Source organism: Entelurus aequoreus, linkage group LG06 (genome assembly GCF_033978785.1).
Source record: "Entelurus aequoreus isolate RoL-2023_Sb linkage group LG06, RoL_Eaeq_v1.1, whole genome shotgun sequence".
Lineage (NCBI taxonomy): Eukaryota > Metazoa > Chordata > Actinopteri > Syngnathiformes > Syngnathidae > Entelurus > Entelurus aequoreus.
This window is the reverse complement of record NC_084736.1, coordinates 16157214-16177409: the sequence shown is the minus strand read 5'-3', so window position 1 is coordinate 16177409 and position 20196 is coordinate 16157214. Positions and strand designations below refer to the sequence as shown.

Below are 20196 nucleotides of genomic sequence, written 5' to 3'. Positions count from 1 at the left end.
CGGCCAGCTTGACCAAACGGACAACTGTCCATCGAGTGAGTCACTATAATATTGATCATGATACATGCAGCACATCACCGTACACTACAGTACATACACTGTCGATCTGGCTGTGTACAAACAAAACATGGAATGTGGGCTAATGCTTTACAGATACTGTAATTAGAGATGTCCGATAATGGCTTTTTTGCCGATATCAGATATTGCGATATTGTCCAACTCTTAATTGCCGATTCCGATATCAACCGGAATATATATATACAGTCGTGGAATTAACACATTATTATGCCTAATTTTGTTGTGATGCCCCGCTGGATGCATTAAACAATGTAACAAGGATTTCCAAAATAAATAGACTCAAGTTATGGAAAAGAATGCCAACATGGCACTGCCATATTTATTATTGAAGTCACAAAGTGCATTATTTTTTTCAACATGCCTCAAAACAGCAGCTTGGAATTTGGGACATGCTCTCCCTGAGAGAGCATGAGGAGGTTGAGGTGGGTGGGGTTGAGGTGGGGGGCTAGGGGGTAGCGGGGGCTGTATATTGTAGCATCCCGGAAGAGTTAATGCTGCAAGGGGTTCTGGGTATTTGTTCTGTTGTGTTTATGTTGTGTTACGGTGCGGATGTTCTCCCGAAATGTGTTTGTCATTCTTGTTTGGTGTGGGTTCACAGTGTGGCGCATATTTGTAACAGTGTTGAAGTTGTTTATACGTCCACCCTCAGTGAGATCTGTATGGCTGTTGACCAAGTATGCCTTGCATTCACTTGTGTGTGTGAAAAGCCGTCGATATTATGTGACTGGGCCGGCACGCAAAGGCAGTGCCTTCAAGGTTTATTGGCGCTCTGTACTTCTCCCTACGTCCGTGTACCACTCTGTACAGCGGCGTTTTAAAAAGTCATAAATTTTACTTTTTGAAACCGATACCGATAATTTCCGATATTACATTTTAAAGCATTTATCGGCCGATAATATCGGACTGCCGATATCGGACATCTCTAACTGTAATATGTGTATTACAAAGAGTTTTGTGCTGACGTAGAAGCTAGCTTATCCCTTTCCGTAGTTAGCTTCTACGGCTAATAGCGTAGCACGCCGATGTGTTCGTACCAGAGGTGTGGACTCGAGTCACATGACTTGGACTCGAGTCAGACTCGAGTCATGAATTTGATGACTTTAGACTCGACTTGACAAAATGTAAAGAGACTTGCAACTCGACTTAGACTTTAACATCAATGACTTGTGACTCCACTTGGACTTGAGCCTTTTGACTTGACATGACTTGCTACTTTCCCCAAAACCCAAACCTTAAAAAGTTATTTGGGAGCGCTCCGTATCTTTCATTTTATACGTCTGTGTCTATAAGCGTGTGTGCTGCTTGTCAGCGTGTGTGCTGTCAGTACAACAGCCAATCAAATTAGATCTACGTTGTTTTCATCACACAGCTCTCATCCAATCAAATTGCAGGACAACCACCGAACAAGAGTTGTCAAACAATGCGGCAGTGAGAAACAATTATGCCAAAGTTGGTTTCGTTCGGGTATAAAAAGTACGACTTGGTCAACAAAAAACGAATTGCTGTATGCAAATCACGCAGTTCGAATATTACAGTCGGAGACGCAACAACTTCCAACTTCGTTCGACATTTGAAGTTGCACAAAGAAGGGTAAGTTTTGAATGTAAGATAACGTTTATTGGCTAAGTAACATGACTTTTATTTGATGTGTAGTTAAATCAGTGAGGCTGTAAACTCACTGCTAACGTTATAACCATAGACATCTTATAAGGGTACGCAGCATTGAGCGCTACTGCCTACTGGCGCAGACGAGACGCGGAGCCGCCATCTTGGAGTGGTGATCCGCTCCACTCAGTGCAATTCATTTGGCAGGAGCAATGAACTGTCAGAGCATTTAATTCATCTTACCTCACTGAATACCACTGATTTTCACGCGTTTTTTTGTCATACGTGTAGCTATGATAACGGAAACATGTTTTGGCGTTTTTATTATTCATAGTTTGCTTAACAGTAATATAATATTCTTATATGCTATAAGTGACCAGACGTCCGAGATCAAAACTGGGAATATAAGCCCCGAGAAGGGGGAAAAAAACGGTCAGCTATTTTTAAGTTGAAGAAACAATATGATTAGATTATATATACATGTGTATATCCTACATAAACAATGTATGAATACATTAGATATCTATATATTTTAGGGACCTATACACTGTAACTCTGTTGCTGCAGCAGCAGAGAGTTTATTCTGTCTTGACACTTTGTATTGATATTTTGTATTACATTCTTCCCTTAAATGATAATGTTTACAGTGATTGTTTTATATCTATTTTTTATGTATGTCGCTTTGGATAAAAGCGTCTGCCAAATACTTAAACATATATAAACACCTGAAAGTCTTTATATCAGCTAAAACCACCAATCTGTTTCACTGGATTCAGAATAAAACCAAATTATGTCTTACCCAACAACGTTAGTATTTGAATATTGTTACTTGAAGACTTATTCCTGGTTACAATTATACTGTTAAGAAAGTATTGTCTTATACTTTGCCTAAAATGAGAATGCATCATAATCAGTGGCGGCTGGTGAATTTTGTTTTAGGTGGGGCTGAAAGTTTGTAAACCAAACCCCTGTAGGGTGTCATCCTCCCCCAGAAGATTTCTTTGTGATTCTCACATACAAATATTGAAGATCTTTGCTCCTTCTCAACTTTGTGGTAATGTTATTTTCATAAAATACAACCAATAGTATGTTAATGTTTGTTTTTGCAAATGTGTTTATTCTGTAAAGGAATGAGTTAAATGTTTAAAATTGTTTAAACTATTAAAATGACTGGTTAATAGTGCTATTATGAATTGCAATGTCAGCACTATTTTTTTTCTTCCTGCAATTTCAAATGCACTTGTTTTAATAAATAAATACAGCGTTTTAAAAGCATACACAATCTGTGTAAAAATATTAGTCTGTGGTTAAAAGGACTTGAAAGGACTCGAAACTCAAAATGCAGGACTTGGGACTTGACTTGAGACTTTCTAGTCTTGACTTTGGACTTGACTCGGGACTTGCCTGTCTTGACTCGGGACTTGACTCGAGACTTGAGGGCAAAGACTTGAGACTTACTTGTGACTTGCAAAGCAATGACTTGGTCCCACCTCTGGTTCGTACGCTAGAAAAAGAGTTCCTCAGTGTTCGCTCTTACAATAACAATGTTGCTACAGTTTGGTTATTATACAGGTTACGGAACATAAATGAAGTGTTGTTGACGGTTTTTGAATGCATAGAAGTGATTGCTCCCATTAGCTGCATTGCTAGCCACCTATAACAAGCCGATTTTTAGAAACAAAACACTTTTGTTTTTGTCTCTCATAATGATTGTGAACGATAGGCAAAATTTCAAAAAAAGTGCAGTTCCCCTTAATAGACAGCATAAGTCCATTCCAGACGGTTAATAATAAACAGGTTAGTGTTTTTCATACCTATACCATTGTTCTCTGTTTGACTAATTCCACTTGATTAAACCTTTTCTAACATTCAACGCTCCGAAATAATAAAAGTAAGTATAATCCCTGCAGATATCGTATCAGATCAATATCGGTGACAGTAACTGGTGGCCAAACTATATTATAAGAAGTTGTCCTGTTATCATTAACTTACCAATAAATATGTTGAAGTCTATACCAACCCGGTTATTGGTGGTCGCGTTCACAATGACAACAGCCGACTGGCTCGCATTAGCAGCAACATGGTCTTATACATGCAGTTTTTGGACAGCAAAAAGCATTTCAGTCACATTACTCCAAATTCCGTGACTTTAATATTAGGAGTCTGTTTTGTGATCCAATTTCAGTATAGCAGAAAACTGCCTTTCTTTTTGGCCAAATCTGTCAAATTCCTTCTAAGAATTAACACCAGCACTTCCCTTGCAGAATATAGTTTTTCGGTTTTGTGACAGAAATTAACAGTCTTTTTGTGGCAAAATACTGCGTCACCACGTTGCATTTTGAGAAGACAATATTGTGTACCCCTGCCTCACTATTGCAATTAGTGTCATGTGAATGCATCATCGTGGCACATCATTACTTTTTGTGACAAAATATTGTGAAATCATGGTTTAATGTAGCATTTTATGCTTGGAGAAAACAATTGTTTTTGTGTTATCATGGCAAAGCAAAACGTTGTCAGTATGCGATATACAATGTTATTGCATTTAGTGTACAGTTCTGCATTTTTATGGGAAAAAAGTGTAGTTTTCTTTCAGAAAATAGTGTTTTGTGACATGATATGGTCTTTTGCAGGTAAATATTTCTATTTCTTTGCACATTAGTTTTTTAATATTTGAGGAACAATTTTAAATATTTTTTCAATGTTCATCTTATTTAATTTGCTTTATTTACCCAGTATGTAACAACTCAATTGAACTCATCTCCAGTTTATTTAGTTTTTAGTGCAGATGGTTTAAACCGGCAAGCTAAAACAGTATAGAAATTTAGAAATTAATCGAGATTGAATGACATGAAAAATGTTTCATCAAGCTTTTTTTTTGGCGCCCTGCAGCCCAACCATTAGTGTTACAATGTGCAATTAAAATTTGGACGCCCCAGTGAGTGTGTGGCACACTTGCTAGCTATATTGAAACTTTTATGAGTAGATTGCACAGTACAGTACATATTCCGTACAATTGACAACTAAATGGTAACACCCGAATAAGTTTTTCAACTTGTTTAAGTCGGGGTCCACGTTAATCAATTCATGATATAGACTAAGGGTGTGGGAAAAAATCGATTCGAATTTGAATCGCGATTCTCATGTTGTGAGATTCAGAATCGATTCTCATTTTTAAAAAATCTATTTAAAAAAAAAATGTATTTAAAAAAATAAAATATATATATATATTTTTTTTTAAATGAACCAATCCAACAAAACAATACACAGCAATACCATAACAATGCAATCCAATTCCAAAACCAAACCCGACCCAGCAACACTCAGAACTGCAATAAACAGAGCAATTGAGAGGAGACACAAACACGACACAGAACAAACCAAAAGTAGTGAAACAAAAATGAATATTACCAACAACAGTATCAATATTAGTTACAATTTCAACACAGCAGTGATTAAAAATCCCTCATTGACATTATCATTAGACATTTATAAAAAAAGAAAAATAACAATAGTGTCACAGTGGCTTACACTTGCATCGCATCTCATAAGCTTGACAACACACTGTGTCCAATATTTTCACAAAGATAAAATAAGTCATATTTTTGGTTCATTTAATAGTTAAAACAAATTTACATTATTGCAATCAGTTGATAAAACATTGTCCTTTACAATTATAAAAGCTTTTTACAAAAACTACTACTCTGCTTGCATGTCAGCAGACTGGGGTAGATCCTGCTGAAATCTATGTATTGAATGAATAGAGAATCCTTTTAAATCGGGAAAAAAATCGTTTTTGAATCGAGAATCGTGTTGAATTGAAAAAAAAAAATCGATTTTGAATCGAATCGTGACCCCAAGAATCGATATTGAATCGAAACGTGGGACACCCAAAGATTCACAGCCCTAGTATTGACACTGCACCGATACCGTATTGGTCTTCTGCTGGACTAAAATGTCCTATATCACCCGCAAATAAAATGAATAGTTTACAAGTTTTTGTTTTTGTTTTTCAAACCTACAGCACAAAGGAAGATGACAATATTATTAATGATGCCACTAATGAAGGCCATTATTAGACTTCGACTTACTTTATTGTCATTCAAATTTGAATACAGATAAGAACTAAGTTGTGTTGCATTAGCTCGTATTTACAGAAAGAATGTTGCATTTACCAAATAAGGTGCAGAATATTGCCTTTACAAAATAAATAAACATTTTTAGTTCAGTATTTATAATGAATCCATAAGACAGAGTTTAGTGTGCTCTTTGTTGTTGTTTTTTTAATCGTTGCTCTTTTGGTACAAAAAAGACTTCATGCAGCATTTATGAACTGTTTTTTTTTTTTTTTTTTTTTACCTCAAAGTGCAAAACAGATTCCAGGAATGACTTGTTAACACACCAAAGCAGCCGGCATGCCAAACAGGAGCCGCGCGTCACTCCATAAAGAACGTTCATTAAAATACATTTTACAGAAAGTACAAACGTGAGGTAACATCTTGTAAACATTTTTGTTCAAGTTGGCTTTTTTTTTTCTTCTTTTTTTTTTTTTTAATTCACCCCCCCTCAAACACTCGGAGTCACGCGTAAACGTATTGGCTCCTTTTACGCACAAGTTTTACGCACAAACTTTAGAGTCTTGGAAGGAAGGAAGGAAGCGTGATCTTGTTGCATATCTAAATCCTCATTAGGGGGGGTAACTTGGAGAAATCTCTCATAAATTCATGCAAATGCAGACCCCCCACCCCCACGCCGCCAACCCCTCCTCCAGCGCCCAAACTCGGATCCACTCTAGCTGAGCCCGATCATGCCGGTCTCCACGTCCTTGGAGGAGCGGCGCTCCTTCACCAGGAAGTTGATCATGCTCTCGGATTTGATCATCAGGTTGCAGCCCAGGAAGAAGACCCCGAAGACCACCGTGAGCGACAGCACGCACAGCACGGCGATCTGCACCACTCGCATCACCAGCAGCTTGCGCTCCTCCTGCAGCAGCACCAGCGAGCCGCCGCTGCCGTCCGCCGTCACCGCCAGCTCGCTGCCGTTGCCGGAGAAGGTGGCCAGGGTGCCCGCCAGGGTCCGGCTCCCGTTGAGAAGCGCGCCCTGCGTCGCGTCCAGGATGGATGAGGCGTTCATGGCGAATCCACACGGAAGATTGAGAAGAAAAGCCGTCGAACTTGGCGTCATGTGCGACCGCTGCCTCGGGCAGAGTTTGGGGAGAATGAGACGTGAAGCTCCTGGGGGGGGGGTCCTGCAACTCTTTAGAGGCTGTGCGCTCCGGTGCGTAAAAACCACTTGGGTGCGCAGGGAACACCAAACAAGCAAGTGGCACACACAAAAAAAAAAAGTGGGGCTTGTTTCTGTGAGTCTTCTTAAAGAGCGTGCAAGGTGTAATAAGAGACTGTGCGTGTGCGTGTGCGTGTGCGTGTACATGCCCCCCCACCTCACGCACCAGCAGCTTCCTTTTGTGCCAAGTCTCTGGTGCGTTTTAAAGACATGCATGAGCTCCCCTGGCGGACTTCGGCAGCAGTCATCAATTAGGGTGTAACCAATCAGGGACCCCCCCCCCCCTTCTCACATTAATAGAATATCAACATGCTCACAATTAGAGATGTCCGATAATGGCTTTTTTGCCGATATTCCGATATTGTCCAACTCAGGCCTGGGCAATTATTTTGACTCGGGGGCCAAATTTAGAAAAAAAAAATGTGTCTGGGGGCCGGTATATCTATTTTTTAGGAAAACTAATACAAAACCTCACAATAAAGTCTGATTGAATGCTAAAAATGTTATGACGGACCGCCTTAAAGGCCTACTGAAACCCACTACTACCGACCACACAGTCTGATAGTTTATACACTACCGTTCAAAAGTTTGGGGTCACCCAAACAATTTTGTGCAATAGCCTTCATTTCTAAGAACAAGAATAGACTGTCGAGTTTCAGATGAAAGTTCTCTTTTTCTGGCCATTTTGAGCGTTTAATTGACCCCACAAATGTGATGCTCCAGAAACTCAATCTGCTCAAAGGAAGGTCCGTTTTGTAGCTTCTGTAACGAGCTCAACTGTTTTCAGATGTGTGAACATGATTGCACAAGGGTTTTCTAATCATCAATTAGCCTTCTGAGCCAAAATTTACTTGTGTGATCCCTATATCCTGCCTTATAAATGACCCTTTGTTGCTTTCATCTGCAGGGTGATGAGTGGATATATTGAAGGTAAAATTGTCTTGTCTTGTCCGGAGAATGACTTGCCATGGCTTTGGATCTGAGATTTCCGTATGGTCCCCCTTTCTTTGTGCAGTTCTACTAGCTATTTTCGAGCTTGTGATTCAACAATAACTGCACGCCATTACACATTTTCCCAAACTACGGAACGGGCAGAGGGTTAAAAACGTTAATCGCGCATTAAAAAAATGATCGCCGTTAAAGGAACTTATAGTTAATGCGTTATCGTGTTAACTTTGACAGCCCTAATATATCTACACTACCGTTCAAAAGTTTGGGGTCACCCAAACAATTTTGTGGAATAGCCTTCATTTCTTTTCTTTTTTTTTTTAGCCTTCATTTCTAAGAACAAGAATAGACTGTCGAGTTTCAGATGAAAGTTCTCTTTTTCTGGCCATTTTGAGCGTTTAATTGACCCCACAAATGTGATGCTCCAGAAACTCAATCTGCTCAAAAGAAGGTCAGTTTTGTAGCTTCTGTAACGAGCTAAACTGTTTTTAGATGTGTGAACATGATTGCACAAGGGTTTTCTAATCATCAATTAGCCTTCTGAGCCAATGAGCAAACGCATTGTACCATTAGAACACTGGAGTGATAGTTGCTGGAAATGGGCCTCTACACACCTATGTAGATATTGCACCAAAAACCAGACATTTGCAGCTAGAATAGTCATTTACCACATTAGCAATGTATAGAGTGTATTTCTTTAAAGTTAAGACTAGTTTAAAGTTATCTTCATTGAAAAGTACAGTGCTTTTCCTTCAAAAATAAGGACATTTCAATGTGACCCCAAACTTTTGAACGGTAGTGTATATCAATGATGAAATCTTAACATTGCAACACATGCCAATACGGCCGGGTTAACTTATAAAGTGCAATTTTAAATTTCCCGCCACACTTCCGGTTGAAAACGTCTAGATATGATGACGTATGCACATGACGTCAACAGTTGATACGGAAGTATTCGGACCCATTGAATCCAATACAAAAAAGCTCTGTTTTCATCCCAAAATTCCACAGTATTCTGGACATCTGTGTTGGTGAATCTTTTGCAATTTGTTTAATGAACAATGGAGACTGCAAAGAAGAAAGCTGTAGGTGCGATCGGTGTATTAGCGGCGGACTACAGCAACACAACCAGGAGGACTTTGAAGATAGCAGACGCGCTAGCCGAACGACCTCACCTTGACTTCCTCCGTCTCCGGGCCGCCAAACGCATCGGTGATCGGGTGAAGTCCTTCGTCATACCGTCGATCGCTGGAACGCAGGTGAGCACGGGTCGTGATGAGCAGATGAGAGCTGGCGTAGGTCCAGAGCTAATGTTTTTAGCATAGCTCTGTCGAGGTTCCGTAGCTAAGTTAGCTTCAATGGCGTCGTTAGCAACAGCATTGCTAGGCTTCGCCAGGAGGTACAGCATTAACCGTGTATTTACATGTCCAGAGTTTGGTAGTATTGTTGATCTTCTGTCTATCCTTCCAGTCAGGGACTTATTTGTTTTGTTTCTATATGCAGTAAAGCCCGATGCTATCACATTAGCTCAGTAGCTAAAGAGCTTCACCGATGTGGAGATAAAAGTCACTGTGAATGTCCATTTCGCGTTCTCGACTCTCATTTTCAAGAGGATATAGTATCCGAGGTGGTTTAAAATACAAATCCGTGATCCACAATAGAAAAAGGAGAGAGTGTGGAATCCAATGAACCCTTGTACCTAAGTTACGGTCAGAGCGAAAAAAGATACGTTCTGCACTGCACGCTAGTCCTTCACTTTCACGTTCCTCATCCACGAATCTTTCATCCTAGCTCAAATTAATGGGGTGATCGTCGCTTTCTCGGTCCGAATCTCTCTCGCTGCTGGTATAAACAATAGGAAAATGTGAGCAGTCCTTCCTCCGGTGTCGTCACGCTACTTCTGGTAGGGGCAAGGCTTTTTTTTATTAGAGACCAAAAGTTGCGAACTTTATCGTCGTTGTTCTATACTAAATCCTTTCAGCAAAAATATGGCAATATCGCGAAATGATCAAGTATGACACATGGAATGGATCTGCTATTCCCGTTTAAATAAAAAAAATTCATTTCAGTAGGCCTTTAAAAAACGGAATGGAATTTGTAATTTTTCTATGAACGATAAAACCCTGAATATTGAGAACATATGAACGTCACACCCCCTCTCAATCGACATATTTTACAATCAAGCCACACCCACACTGCTTGGTGCCTCTTCTGACCTGCTGTGACGTAGATTACCATAGTAACTAGTAGGGTTGTACGGTATACGGGTATTAGTATAGTACCGCGGTACTAATGAATCATATTCGGTACCATACCGCCTCTGAAAAGTACCGGTCCGCCGCAGCCTAAGATTTTTTGTTAAAATAAAGCCAATAATGCAATTTTTTCTGGTCCCCTTTATTTAGAAAAATATCAAAAAGTATTGAAATAATATTGGTATCAGGACAACAGTAGTCACTAAAATATCACGCAAAAGCGCAGATTCCAACCATTGAAATACTTTGTATAGTTCAAGACTTACGGTCATTAGAAAACATCACTGCACATCATAATGGCAGCTACACTTTCCATCTTAAAGATGTAAAAAAATTATTTGGGAATGCCCGGCGGGCCAGATTGAAAAGCTTAACGGGGCACATGTGGCCCCCGGGCCTTAATTTGCCCAGGTCTGGTCCAACTCTTAATTACCGATTCCGATATCAACCGATACCGATATATACAGTCGTGGAATTAACACATTATTATGCCTAATTTTGTTGGGATGCAAATGTAACTTTACCATGAATTGATTAACGTGGACCCCGACTTAAAACAAGTTGAAAAACGTATTCGGGTGTTACCATTTAGTGGTCAATTGTACGGAATATGTACTGTACTGTGCAATCTACTAATACAAGTTTCAATCAATCAATCAAAAACAAGGTTTTCCAAAATAAGAGAACAACTTCAACTCCAGTTATGGAAAAAAGTGCCAACATGGCACTGCCATATTTATTATTGAAGTCACAAAGTGCACAGTTTTTAAAAAATGCCTCAAAACAGCTTGTAAATTGGGACATGCTCTCCCTGAGATAATCCTGATACCCACTACAACTGTGGGAAATACTATACTTTGACTTTCACAAAGTGCATTATTTTTGTATTTTTTTAAACATGCCTCAAAACAACAGCTACAAGAACAATGAAGGCACGCACCTTCCGTCCAGAGTATACCCCGTGTTTTACCGGATATGTACCGCTCCATACAGCTGCATTTTAAAAAGTCATTCATTTTACTTCTTGAAACCGATACCGATAATTTCCGATATTATATTTTAAAGCATTTATCGGCCGATAATATCGGCAGGCCAATATTATCGGACATCTTTACTCACGATAGGGGTGTGGGAAAAAATCGATTCGTATTCGAATCGCGATTCTCACGTTGTGCGATTCAGAATCGATTCTCATTTTTTAAAAATCGATTTTTAAATATTTTTTTTTTTCATTTGTTCTTTTTTAATTTTTTTTTTTTTTTTTAATTAATCAATCCAACAAAACAATACACAGCAATACCATAACAATGCAATCTAATTCCAAAACCAAACCCGACCCAGCAACACTCAGAACTGCAATAAACAGAGCAATTGAGAGGAGACACAAACACCCCTGATATACATGGTGTCATTTTATACATACTGTATAGCAGTGGTCCCCAACCTTTTTGTTCTTGCGGACCGGTCAATGCTTGAAAATTTGTCCCACGGATATCAGTGATATCAGTCCGCTTTGGCATCTTTTTCCATAAAAATCTGTTCTCATCGCAATAAAAACGCGCTGCTTTGGTAGGAAGGCCGCTTTGTCAATCACTTCAATACGAGCGAGCACAAAATGAATGAATGAAGCGTTCGTACACAAAGACATGTTTCGCAAACCGAGGCGTACTTGGTTTGATCTAGTAGTTAGTAAATCGAAAATTTTGCCCAGCTATTTGTTTAACCTATAATTTTATTTGCAAATCAAATTGCGGAGGTCTCGCTCCTCCGGGTTCCTTGGACCACCAATGACGGACATGACAGCTGTGTTCATCTTTGCGAACAATGATTTATTTTGCAATAAATGTTCTTTGGGTCCTTTTTCAGTCATTTTCTGTCCGTCTCGCTCTCACTCTCGTTCGTCCTCCGGTTCCACCATCAACAACAACCCCCCTCTCCTTCCCGACTGCTGCCTTTAACAGAGCGACAGGTGATCACACAAACACTCACAGCTTTGTCATTTACGCACCTGTCGCTGATCTCGAAGCCGGTCCTGGCACACCCCGCTTCGCTGCAGGCCCGCAGGCCACGCCCCCACACACACACAAATGTAGTGATTTGTTTAATCCAACAGATGATATGAAACACCTACACCTATCAGTGTAGTGTCGATACAGTTGGTGAGTGTGTCACACTCTCACATTTACGCATCACTACAACCAGTGATGATGTCAATGTGAGACAACGGAGGTGGGGTAGAACGACTACTGCGGGGGGAGTTGAGAGCAGGCTAACAAACATGTTTTGTAATAAAGACACATTATGAACACAGTGTATTAAAATCATGACAAGCGTGAGTAACCAAGACGTCAAAATCTTTTTTGGGGCGCTGAATTCCGCGCAATGATATGTGGGCAAATAGACTTGTTTGTTGTTTGGCTGTATGATAACCGTGACGGTATATGAAAATCGGGGTAAAATGTTTTTTCAGTAACCAAATCTGACGAAAAAGTGTGACGGACCAAAACCAAGTTATGGGAAGCGATCACATGTTGCTTTTTGTTAAACAATAGAATCATAAATATTTAGGGGGAAGCGTTAGCCTAAAAACACTTTGAATTCCGGATTGTGCTCAATAAATTAACAAAGCTTTAAGAATGGGTCCCGTGCAAATTTAATTCAATTGAGTCGAGTACCGATACCAATTTTACATACTTCTGTGTCTTTTAATAAATAATAATAATTTTTCATAATATTTTTTTTTAATTAAAAAATTAGCTCATTATAGTAACTGCTGTCCAGTTGTTATATCTTGTTTTATTATCACATTTCTGATTATCATTTTCAGGTATGACAATACGTTGCAATTACAGTTACAAGTACAAGGCGTTAGATGGCAGTATTGTATAGTTTGTGGTATGGTTTTTTTTTGTTGTTGTCTTTTGTTGCGTCCTACAACGTGTTAATACTGCAAGTATTGTACTTATTACGCACCAGCTGTTTGATTGCAATGTTTCCCATAAACTGCCAAGATACCTGTGGCGGTGGGGGCGTGGCTATGGGTGTGGCTATGGGCGTGGTCACCATGACATCATCGAGTAATTTGCATAATTTACTACAATGATATGATTTTCTCTAAAAAGGCTCAAAAAATGTATACTTACTAATTAATAATAACAGTTTTGTTTTAAACGTCCATCCATCCATCCATCCATCCATCCATTTTACAATATAATTACAACACTTTATGTACATATGTATATACAGATTTGAACAATAAGTTATTCACTGAAATATATTTATTAATTGTGGTTCTTACAAAAAATATATCTTTTAAAATATAAAAGCTAAAATGTCTCATAAAGCTCTGCCCCTTTAATTAGTGCATACTAAATCATTTAACTTTAGCCTACTACTACAACCATATTATTTACCAGCAACATAAAGTGAAACAGAGGCAGAGGTGTCCTGCCACAGTCAGTAACAAATAAACAGAAAACAGTAGTGGTCAAATACAAATACGGCAACAAGAGAAGTATCCTACACTTCTCTTTTGTAAAGTAAATCTGAACAGCCTATATGGGCATCTACATCAACTATATGATTTGCCTGAGAAGCTGGACAAGACCCAAAAAAAAAAAAGTTTTTATTTTTTTATTTTTTATTTTTGTTTGTGGCGGACGTAATTCTTTCGTGGCGGGCCGCCACAAATAAATGAATGTGTGGGAAACACTGGATTGTAATCCATCCATCCATTTTCTACCGCTTGTACCGTTCGGGGTCGCGGGGGTGCTGGAGCCTATCTCAGCTGCGTACATCTTAATTGTAGTTTTCATTATCAAATTTGGAGTTGTTGAAATTGCCATGTAAAATCGCTAATGCTAATTCGTTGCATGGTAATGCTAAAGCCAATGTGTATTAGCATCAAGCGAGTGATTTTTACTTACTTACGTCAGAGTGTTTTTTTGACCCAATTTCTTTGTTGGCATCGTTTGTAACATTACCTAGAGCAGTGTTTTTCAATCTTTTTTGAGCCGAGACACATTTTTTTGCGTTGAAAAAATCCAAAGGCACACCACTAGCAGAAATCATTAAAATATGAAACTCGATATTGACAATAAAAAGTCGTCGGCTATGACTTTAAACCATAACCAAGCATGCATCAATATAGCTCTTGTCTCAAAGTAGGTGTACTGTCATCACCTGTCACGTCACGCCCTGACTTATTTGGAGGTTTTTGCTGTTTTCCTGTGTGTAGTGTTTTACTTTTTGTCTTGCGCTCCTATTTTGGTGGCTTTTCCTGTTTTGTTGGTATTTTCCTGTAGAAGTTTCATGTCTTCCTTTAAGCACTATTCCCCGCACCTGCTTTGTTTTAGCAAACAAGAATATTTCAGTTGTTTTTATCCTTCTTTGTGGGGACATTGTTGATCATCATGTCATGTACAGATGTACTTTGTGGACGCCGTCTGCTCCACACGCTGTAAGTCTTTGCTGTCGTCCAGCATTCTGTTTTTCTTCACTTTGTCGCCAGTTCAGTTTTACTTTCGTTCTGCATAGCCTTCCCTGAACTCCAATGCCTTCTTTTATTGGCACTCACCTTTTGTTTATTTTTCAGTTTAAGCATTAGATACCTTTTTACCCGCACGCTGCCTCCCGCTGTCGTCTGCATATTGTGATCACGACAAAGCAATTAGCTACCCGCTGCCACCTACTGATATGGAAGAGTATTACACGGTTACTCTGCAGAGTTCTAGACAGCACAGACACTCAACAACGGCACATTATTTGCCGATTATAATTACTGGTTTGCAAAAAATATTTTAAACCCAAATAGGTGAAATTACATCATCTCCCACGGCACACCAGACTGTATCTCACGGCACAAATAGCCGGTTGAATCGGCAACCGGGCGTGACGTCATGCGCAACCCAGATACTGTAACATGGCACCACTGATTTTACGTAAATCGGTGTCCGGTAGGACCGAAAAAGTACCGGAATTGGTAACCATCCCAATGTACCTTGCACTCTGGAGATCTGACTTCTAGGTTTGCATGTTCATGACTCCTGCTTCCTCACACATTCTAAAAACAAGCATGTTAGGTTAACTGAAGACTCTGAATAGTCCATATGTGTGAATCTCAGAGTAAATCATTATTTGCATATATGTGATTGACTCGTGACCATTTCAAGTTGTACCATGCCTCTTTCCCTAAAAGTCTACTGGGATAAGCTCTGGCTCAATAATGACGCATATGAAGATACTGTAAGTGCTATAGAAACTTATTGGATGGATAAATATTGACTTTTTTTTATGTAAGCTGGTGTCCTGCAGTGCACTCATTTGTGCAAATCAAAGTGTGCCATGCCAGCATAGATTCAAATATACATTAACTTCTTTGAAAAGGAATCAATTCAAATTTCAGACAAGTTATTTTCTATCAGGATCAATATACATATTGGAAGAAACAACCTTTGGCATTGACGTGTTGTTTCTAATATTTGTCATGTCTGTTGATCATGTCTTTGTTTGGCCATGTGCTGTTTATTTTTTGGAGTCGTTTTAGTTCCTGGTTGTGCACTCTTGCTTGTTTTGTTTCCATGACTACTTATTAGTTTCACCTGTTTTTGGACTCACGCACCGGACTCATTTGGACACACGCACTTGTTGTAATCATGTCACGATTATTTAAGCTTTCAGTTGCCAGGCAGTTGGCCTGGCGACATTATCATCACTCTGCTTCATGCCATGTTTACGATTCCATGCTCAGTTCACGCTGTTTGTTTCACCGTTCCATGCCAAGTAAGTTTTTGTTTATTGTTTATAGTTTCTGCCCTTGTGCAAGTTTTGTTTCAATAGTCAAGTTTGTTCTCCGCCATTGTGCGCGCCCTTCGTTTGTTCTTTTTTGATAGTGTTAAATAAAATATGTACTCACATTCACGCCTTGCCTGCGCCAACTTTCCGTTGCCTTCCGGGAAAACAAACCCCAAAGTCCAAGTCTTGACAATATTTTGGCCATCTAATGCATCTAAAGGACCCACAAGCACGATAATGAACATACTGTTTGTTAGGGGTGTGGGAAAAAATCGATTCAAATTCGAATCACGATTCGATTCAGAATCGATTCTCATTTTTTAAAAATCGATTTTTATTTTTTATTTTTTTTTATTTTTATTTTTTTAAATTTTTTTTTTAATTAATCAATCCAACAAAACAATACACAGCAATACCATAACAATGCAATCCAATTCCAAAACCAGACCCGACCCAGCAACACTCAGAACTGCAATAAACAGCAATTGAGAGGAGACACAAACACGACACAGAACAAACCAAAAGTAGTGAAACCAAAATGAATATTATCAACAACGGTATCAATATTAGTTACAATTTCAACATAGCAGTGATTAAAAATCCCTCATTGACATTATCATTAGACATTTATTAAAAAAAACAGTGGCTTACACTTGCATCGCATCTCATAAGCTTGACAACACACTGTGTCCAATATTTTCACAAAGATAAAATAAGTCATATTTTTGGTTCATTTAATAGTTAAAACAAATTTACATTATTGCAATCAGTTGATAAAACATTGTCCTTTACAATTATAAAAGCTTTTTACAAAAATCTACTACTCTGCTTGCATGTCAGCAGACTGGGGTAGATCCTGCTGAAATCCTATGTAATGAATGAATAGAGAATCCTTTTGAATCGGGAACAAATCGTTTTTGAATCGAGAATCGTGTTGAATCGAAAAAAAAAAAAAGATTTTGAATCGAATCGTGACCCCAAGAATCAATATTGAATCGAATCGTGGGACACCCAAAGATTCACAGCCCTACTGTTTATTTAGCATTATCATATGTGTAAAAAGCACCATTTTTGTGTTGGATCCAGTTATATTGTGTACCTGATGAATTGGCAGCCGAGTTGGTTGCTATGGTAACGGCCGCTGCCATCGTTTCGCCCGAGTTCCAAGTCAGAAACGAAGACATGAATTAATAAAGTCTGAGTGAGCAAACATTTATCAGGGTTATTGGCTGTGGATGTTGTCGCCTCGCTCGCCGCTTCTCTTTTTAGACCTGAACTACATATCAGCAGTGACGGGCGTAACTATTGCTGCTTGGAGTTATGGAGTAGAAGTGAAATCCCTGCAACCTGATCGGCCAGGAAATGTGAGCCGCAGACAAGCGGTTAAACTACGGGTGTTCAAACTACGGCCTGCGGGCCAAGTGTGGCCCGTCTGTGTTTTCTAATTGGCCCGCGAGACGTCCATCCATATTCTCCACAGGGAGAATATGCAAAATCCTCACAGCCTTTGAATTGAACCCAGGTCCTACTAGCTGTAAGGCGCACACGCTTCACCACTGCTCCACCGTGCAAGCGAGACGTCAGGAGTTTAATATGGAATCAGGTCCACAGGGTAATTCCGGTTGAATAATATCCGATAGTCCAAACCTGGGCATTCTGCGGCCCATGGGCCGCATCCGGCCCTTTGTGCGTCCCTGTCCGGCCCGCGTGATTATAAATTACAAAATACATTTTAAAAAGTATCTATGTCGAGTGTGCAATACAACGGTGCTGCTTTTGTTTTGAAAATCGTTATTTGTATTACTTCCGTGTGGACAGTGAATGTGAACAGCTGCAATCACAAATGACAAAATAAAGTTGAGAAAACATCTATGTCGTGCGCGCAATACAACTGTGCTGCTTTTATTTTGAAAAGTATTATTTATGGGCGTATGTCCGTGTGTAACCTGCGAGTGAAGGTGCACATGCAGCGACTAGTGATGCACGGTTTACACCCGAGACGCTAAAAAGAGAAAAGTTGATGAAGAATGACGTGTTTCCAACAAGACATGGACTGCCAAGCAACGTTCCCTCTAAGGTGCGCGCCTGCGCAATTGCGCACTGCTCAAGCGTCCGCTGCGCACAGCAAATATATGCCGCGCACCAAATCAAATCCCATCTGAATTCTAAACAAAATAAACATATTTATTCTATGTAATTTTGCAATGCAACTTTGAGTGACAGTGACAACCAGCGGCCCTAACGGTGTTCGTCAACACCGTTCAATTGAACACCGTTCAATTATTGTAACGCCTATCGAGATGCTTCGAGGACAGGAATTTAATCGATCACTTTATTGAGCAAAACTGTTTATATTCGGACATAACCACACCAAAAACATGAGTAAAACACTTCTATCTCGAAAAACTAGTCATTTTCTGCCGTACAAACCAGGCCAAAACCAACTTGTCATCTGTCACCAACACGCATACCACTAAACCACTGGTGCGTTTATGGCCACACAAAAAGTCGGACAACTCAAACACCACACAAAGTTACACTATGACTCCTCAGTCATACGTGTGCTTATTTTACTATCATTTATTATTAATGTTAATTTATTTATATTAGTCATGGAATGCTGTTACACACACTATGTTGAAGTATTACTATTATTATTAATTATTATTATTATTATTATTATTATTATTATTATTTATCTTACGGTATATATCAAAAATAATATTGAGCAAAATTTAATTGAAATATTGTCGATGTGGCCCTCCAGCAGTGCTCGGGTTGCTCATGCGGCCCCCGGTAAAAATGAATTGCCCACCCATGCGATAGTCCCATTGCCACTAATTTGCCATCTTCGTAAGTCAATCAGGTCAATAGCTAGGACGGGGGTCAGGAACCCGCGGCTCTAGAGCCGCACCTCCCTAGTGGCTCGCTGGACCTCTTTCAGAGATGTGTGAAAATGGAAAAGGAAGAAGAAAAAAACATTTTTTTAGTTTTAATATATTTTCTGTAGGAGAACAAACATGACACAAACCTTCCTAATTGTTAGAAATCCGATTGATTGATTGATTGAAACTTTTATTAGTAGATTGCACAGTGAAGTACATATTCCGTACAATTGACCACTAAATGGTAACACCCGAATAAGTAACACCCGAATAAGTTTTTCAACTTGTTTAAGTCGGGGTCCACGTTAATCAATTCATGGTACAAATATATACTATCATCATAATACAGTCATCACACAAGTTAATCATCAGAGTATATACATTGAATTATTTACATTATTTACAATCCAGGGAGGTGGGATGTGGAGGGGGGAGGGTGTTAGTCAAGGGTCACTGTTTATATTAAACATCCTTCACTGATAAGAGGATTTGGCAAGCACCGTTTTGTCCTACTAGTTTCAGCGATCCTTGAACTCATCATAGTTTGTTTACATGTACAACTTTCTCAGATTGCTGCCACAGAAAGATGTGTTTTGTGCCACTCCTTCTTTGTCTCATTTTGTCCACCAAACGTGTTATGCTGTGTGTGAATGCACAAAGGTGAGCTTTGTTAATAATATTGACACGTTGGAGTGTTAATTAAGCATTTTTGGTCAGTGCATGACAACAAGCTAATCGATGCTAACATGCTATTTAGGCTAGCTGTATGTACATATTGCCTCATTATGCCTCGTTTGTAGATGTATTTGAGCTCATTTATTTTTCTTTACTTATGTCCTCTGTGTATTTAATTTGTATTTGCATGTGACACATTATCCGTATGTCATATTGGCTTTATTTCTGATAGTTGTTTGTGTGCCATGTTGTTCCAGACCACAGCAAACGTTACCCAGCTTGCAAAGATTGTAATAAATCCATTAGAAGAAGATAACCTGCCATTTCCTTTAACTTGGACACACACATCTATACCTTTGGCCATTATAAGACAGTCATTTCCAGGAGTTATCTCATCCTGTGAGAAGCCTCCGTTCTACTAATGATTTCCAATGTTGCAAAAATGTGTAGAATAAAAATTTAAAATACAACATTTCTGTCAACAAAGATTTGTGTCAGCCTTTGATAGTAGGCTCTTTCAAACATTTTGGGTTGCCGACCCCTGGGCTAGGAAATACTGTATACTGTGTAGCATGCAGAGGACAGCATGGACTTACAGTATGTGACTGCAAAAAAAAAAAAAAGTCAACACACATGGTCATACATTACACAACCTGCTCACTGAACTTTGTGGA

General features: G+C 39.2%; 2 protein-coding genes across 2 annotated transcripts in view; one reads left to right on the top strand and one right to left on the bottom strand.

The window, feature by feature from the left end:
- The window catches only part of LOC133651878 (integrin beta-3-like), a 123922-nt gene that overhangs the window by 24849 nt on the left and 78877 nt on the right, over window positions 1–20196 (top strand). The gene's annotated exons all lie outside the window — the stretch shown is intronic.
- Window positions 5832–6862, bottom strand: rprml (reprimo-like). The gene has a single exon (XM_062049410.1). The coding sequence runs from the start codon at window positions 6814–6816 to the stop codon at window positions 6475–6477; it is 342 nt and encodes a 113-aa protein (XP_061905394.1). The 5' UTR covers window positions 6817–6862; the 3' UTR covers window positions 5832–6474.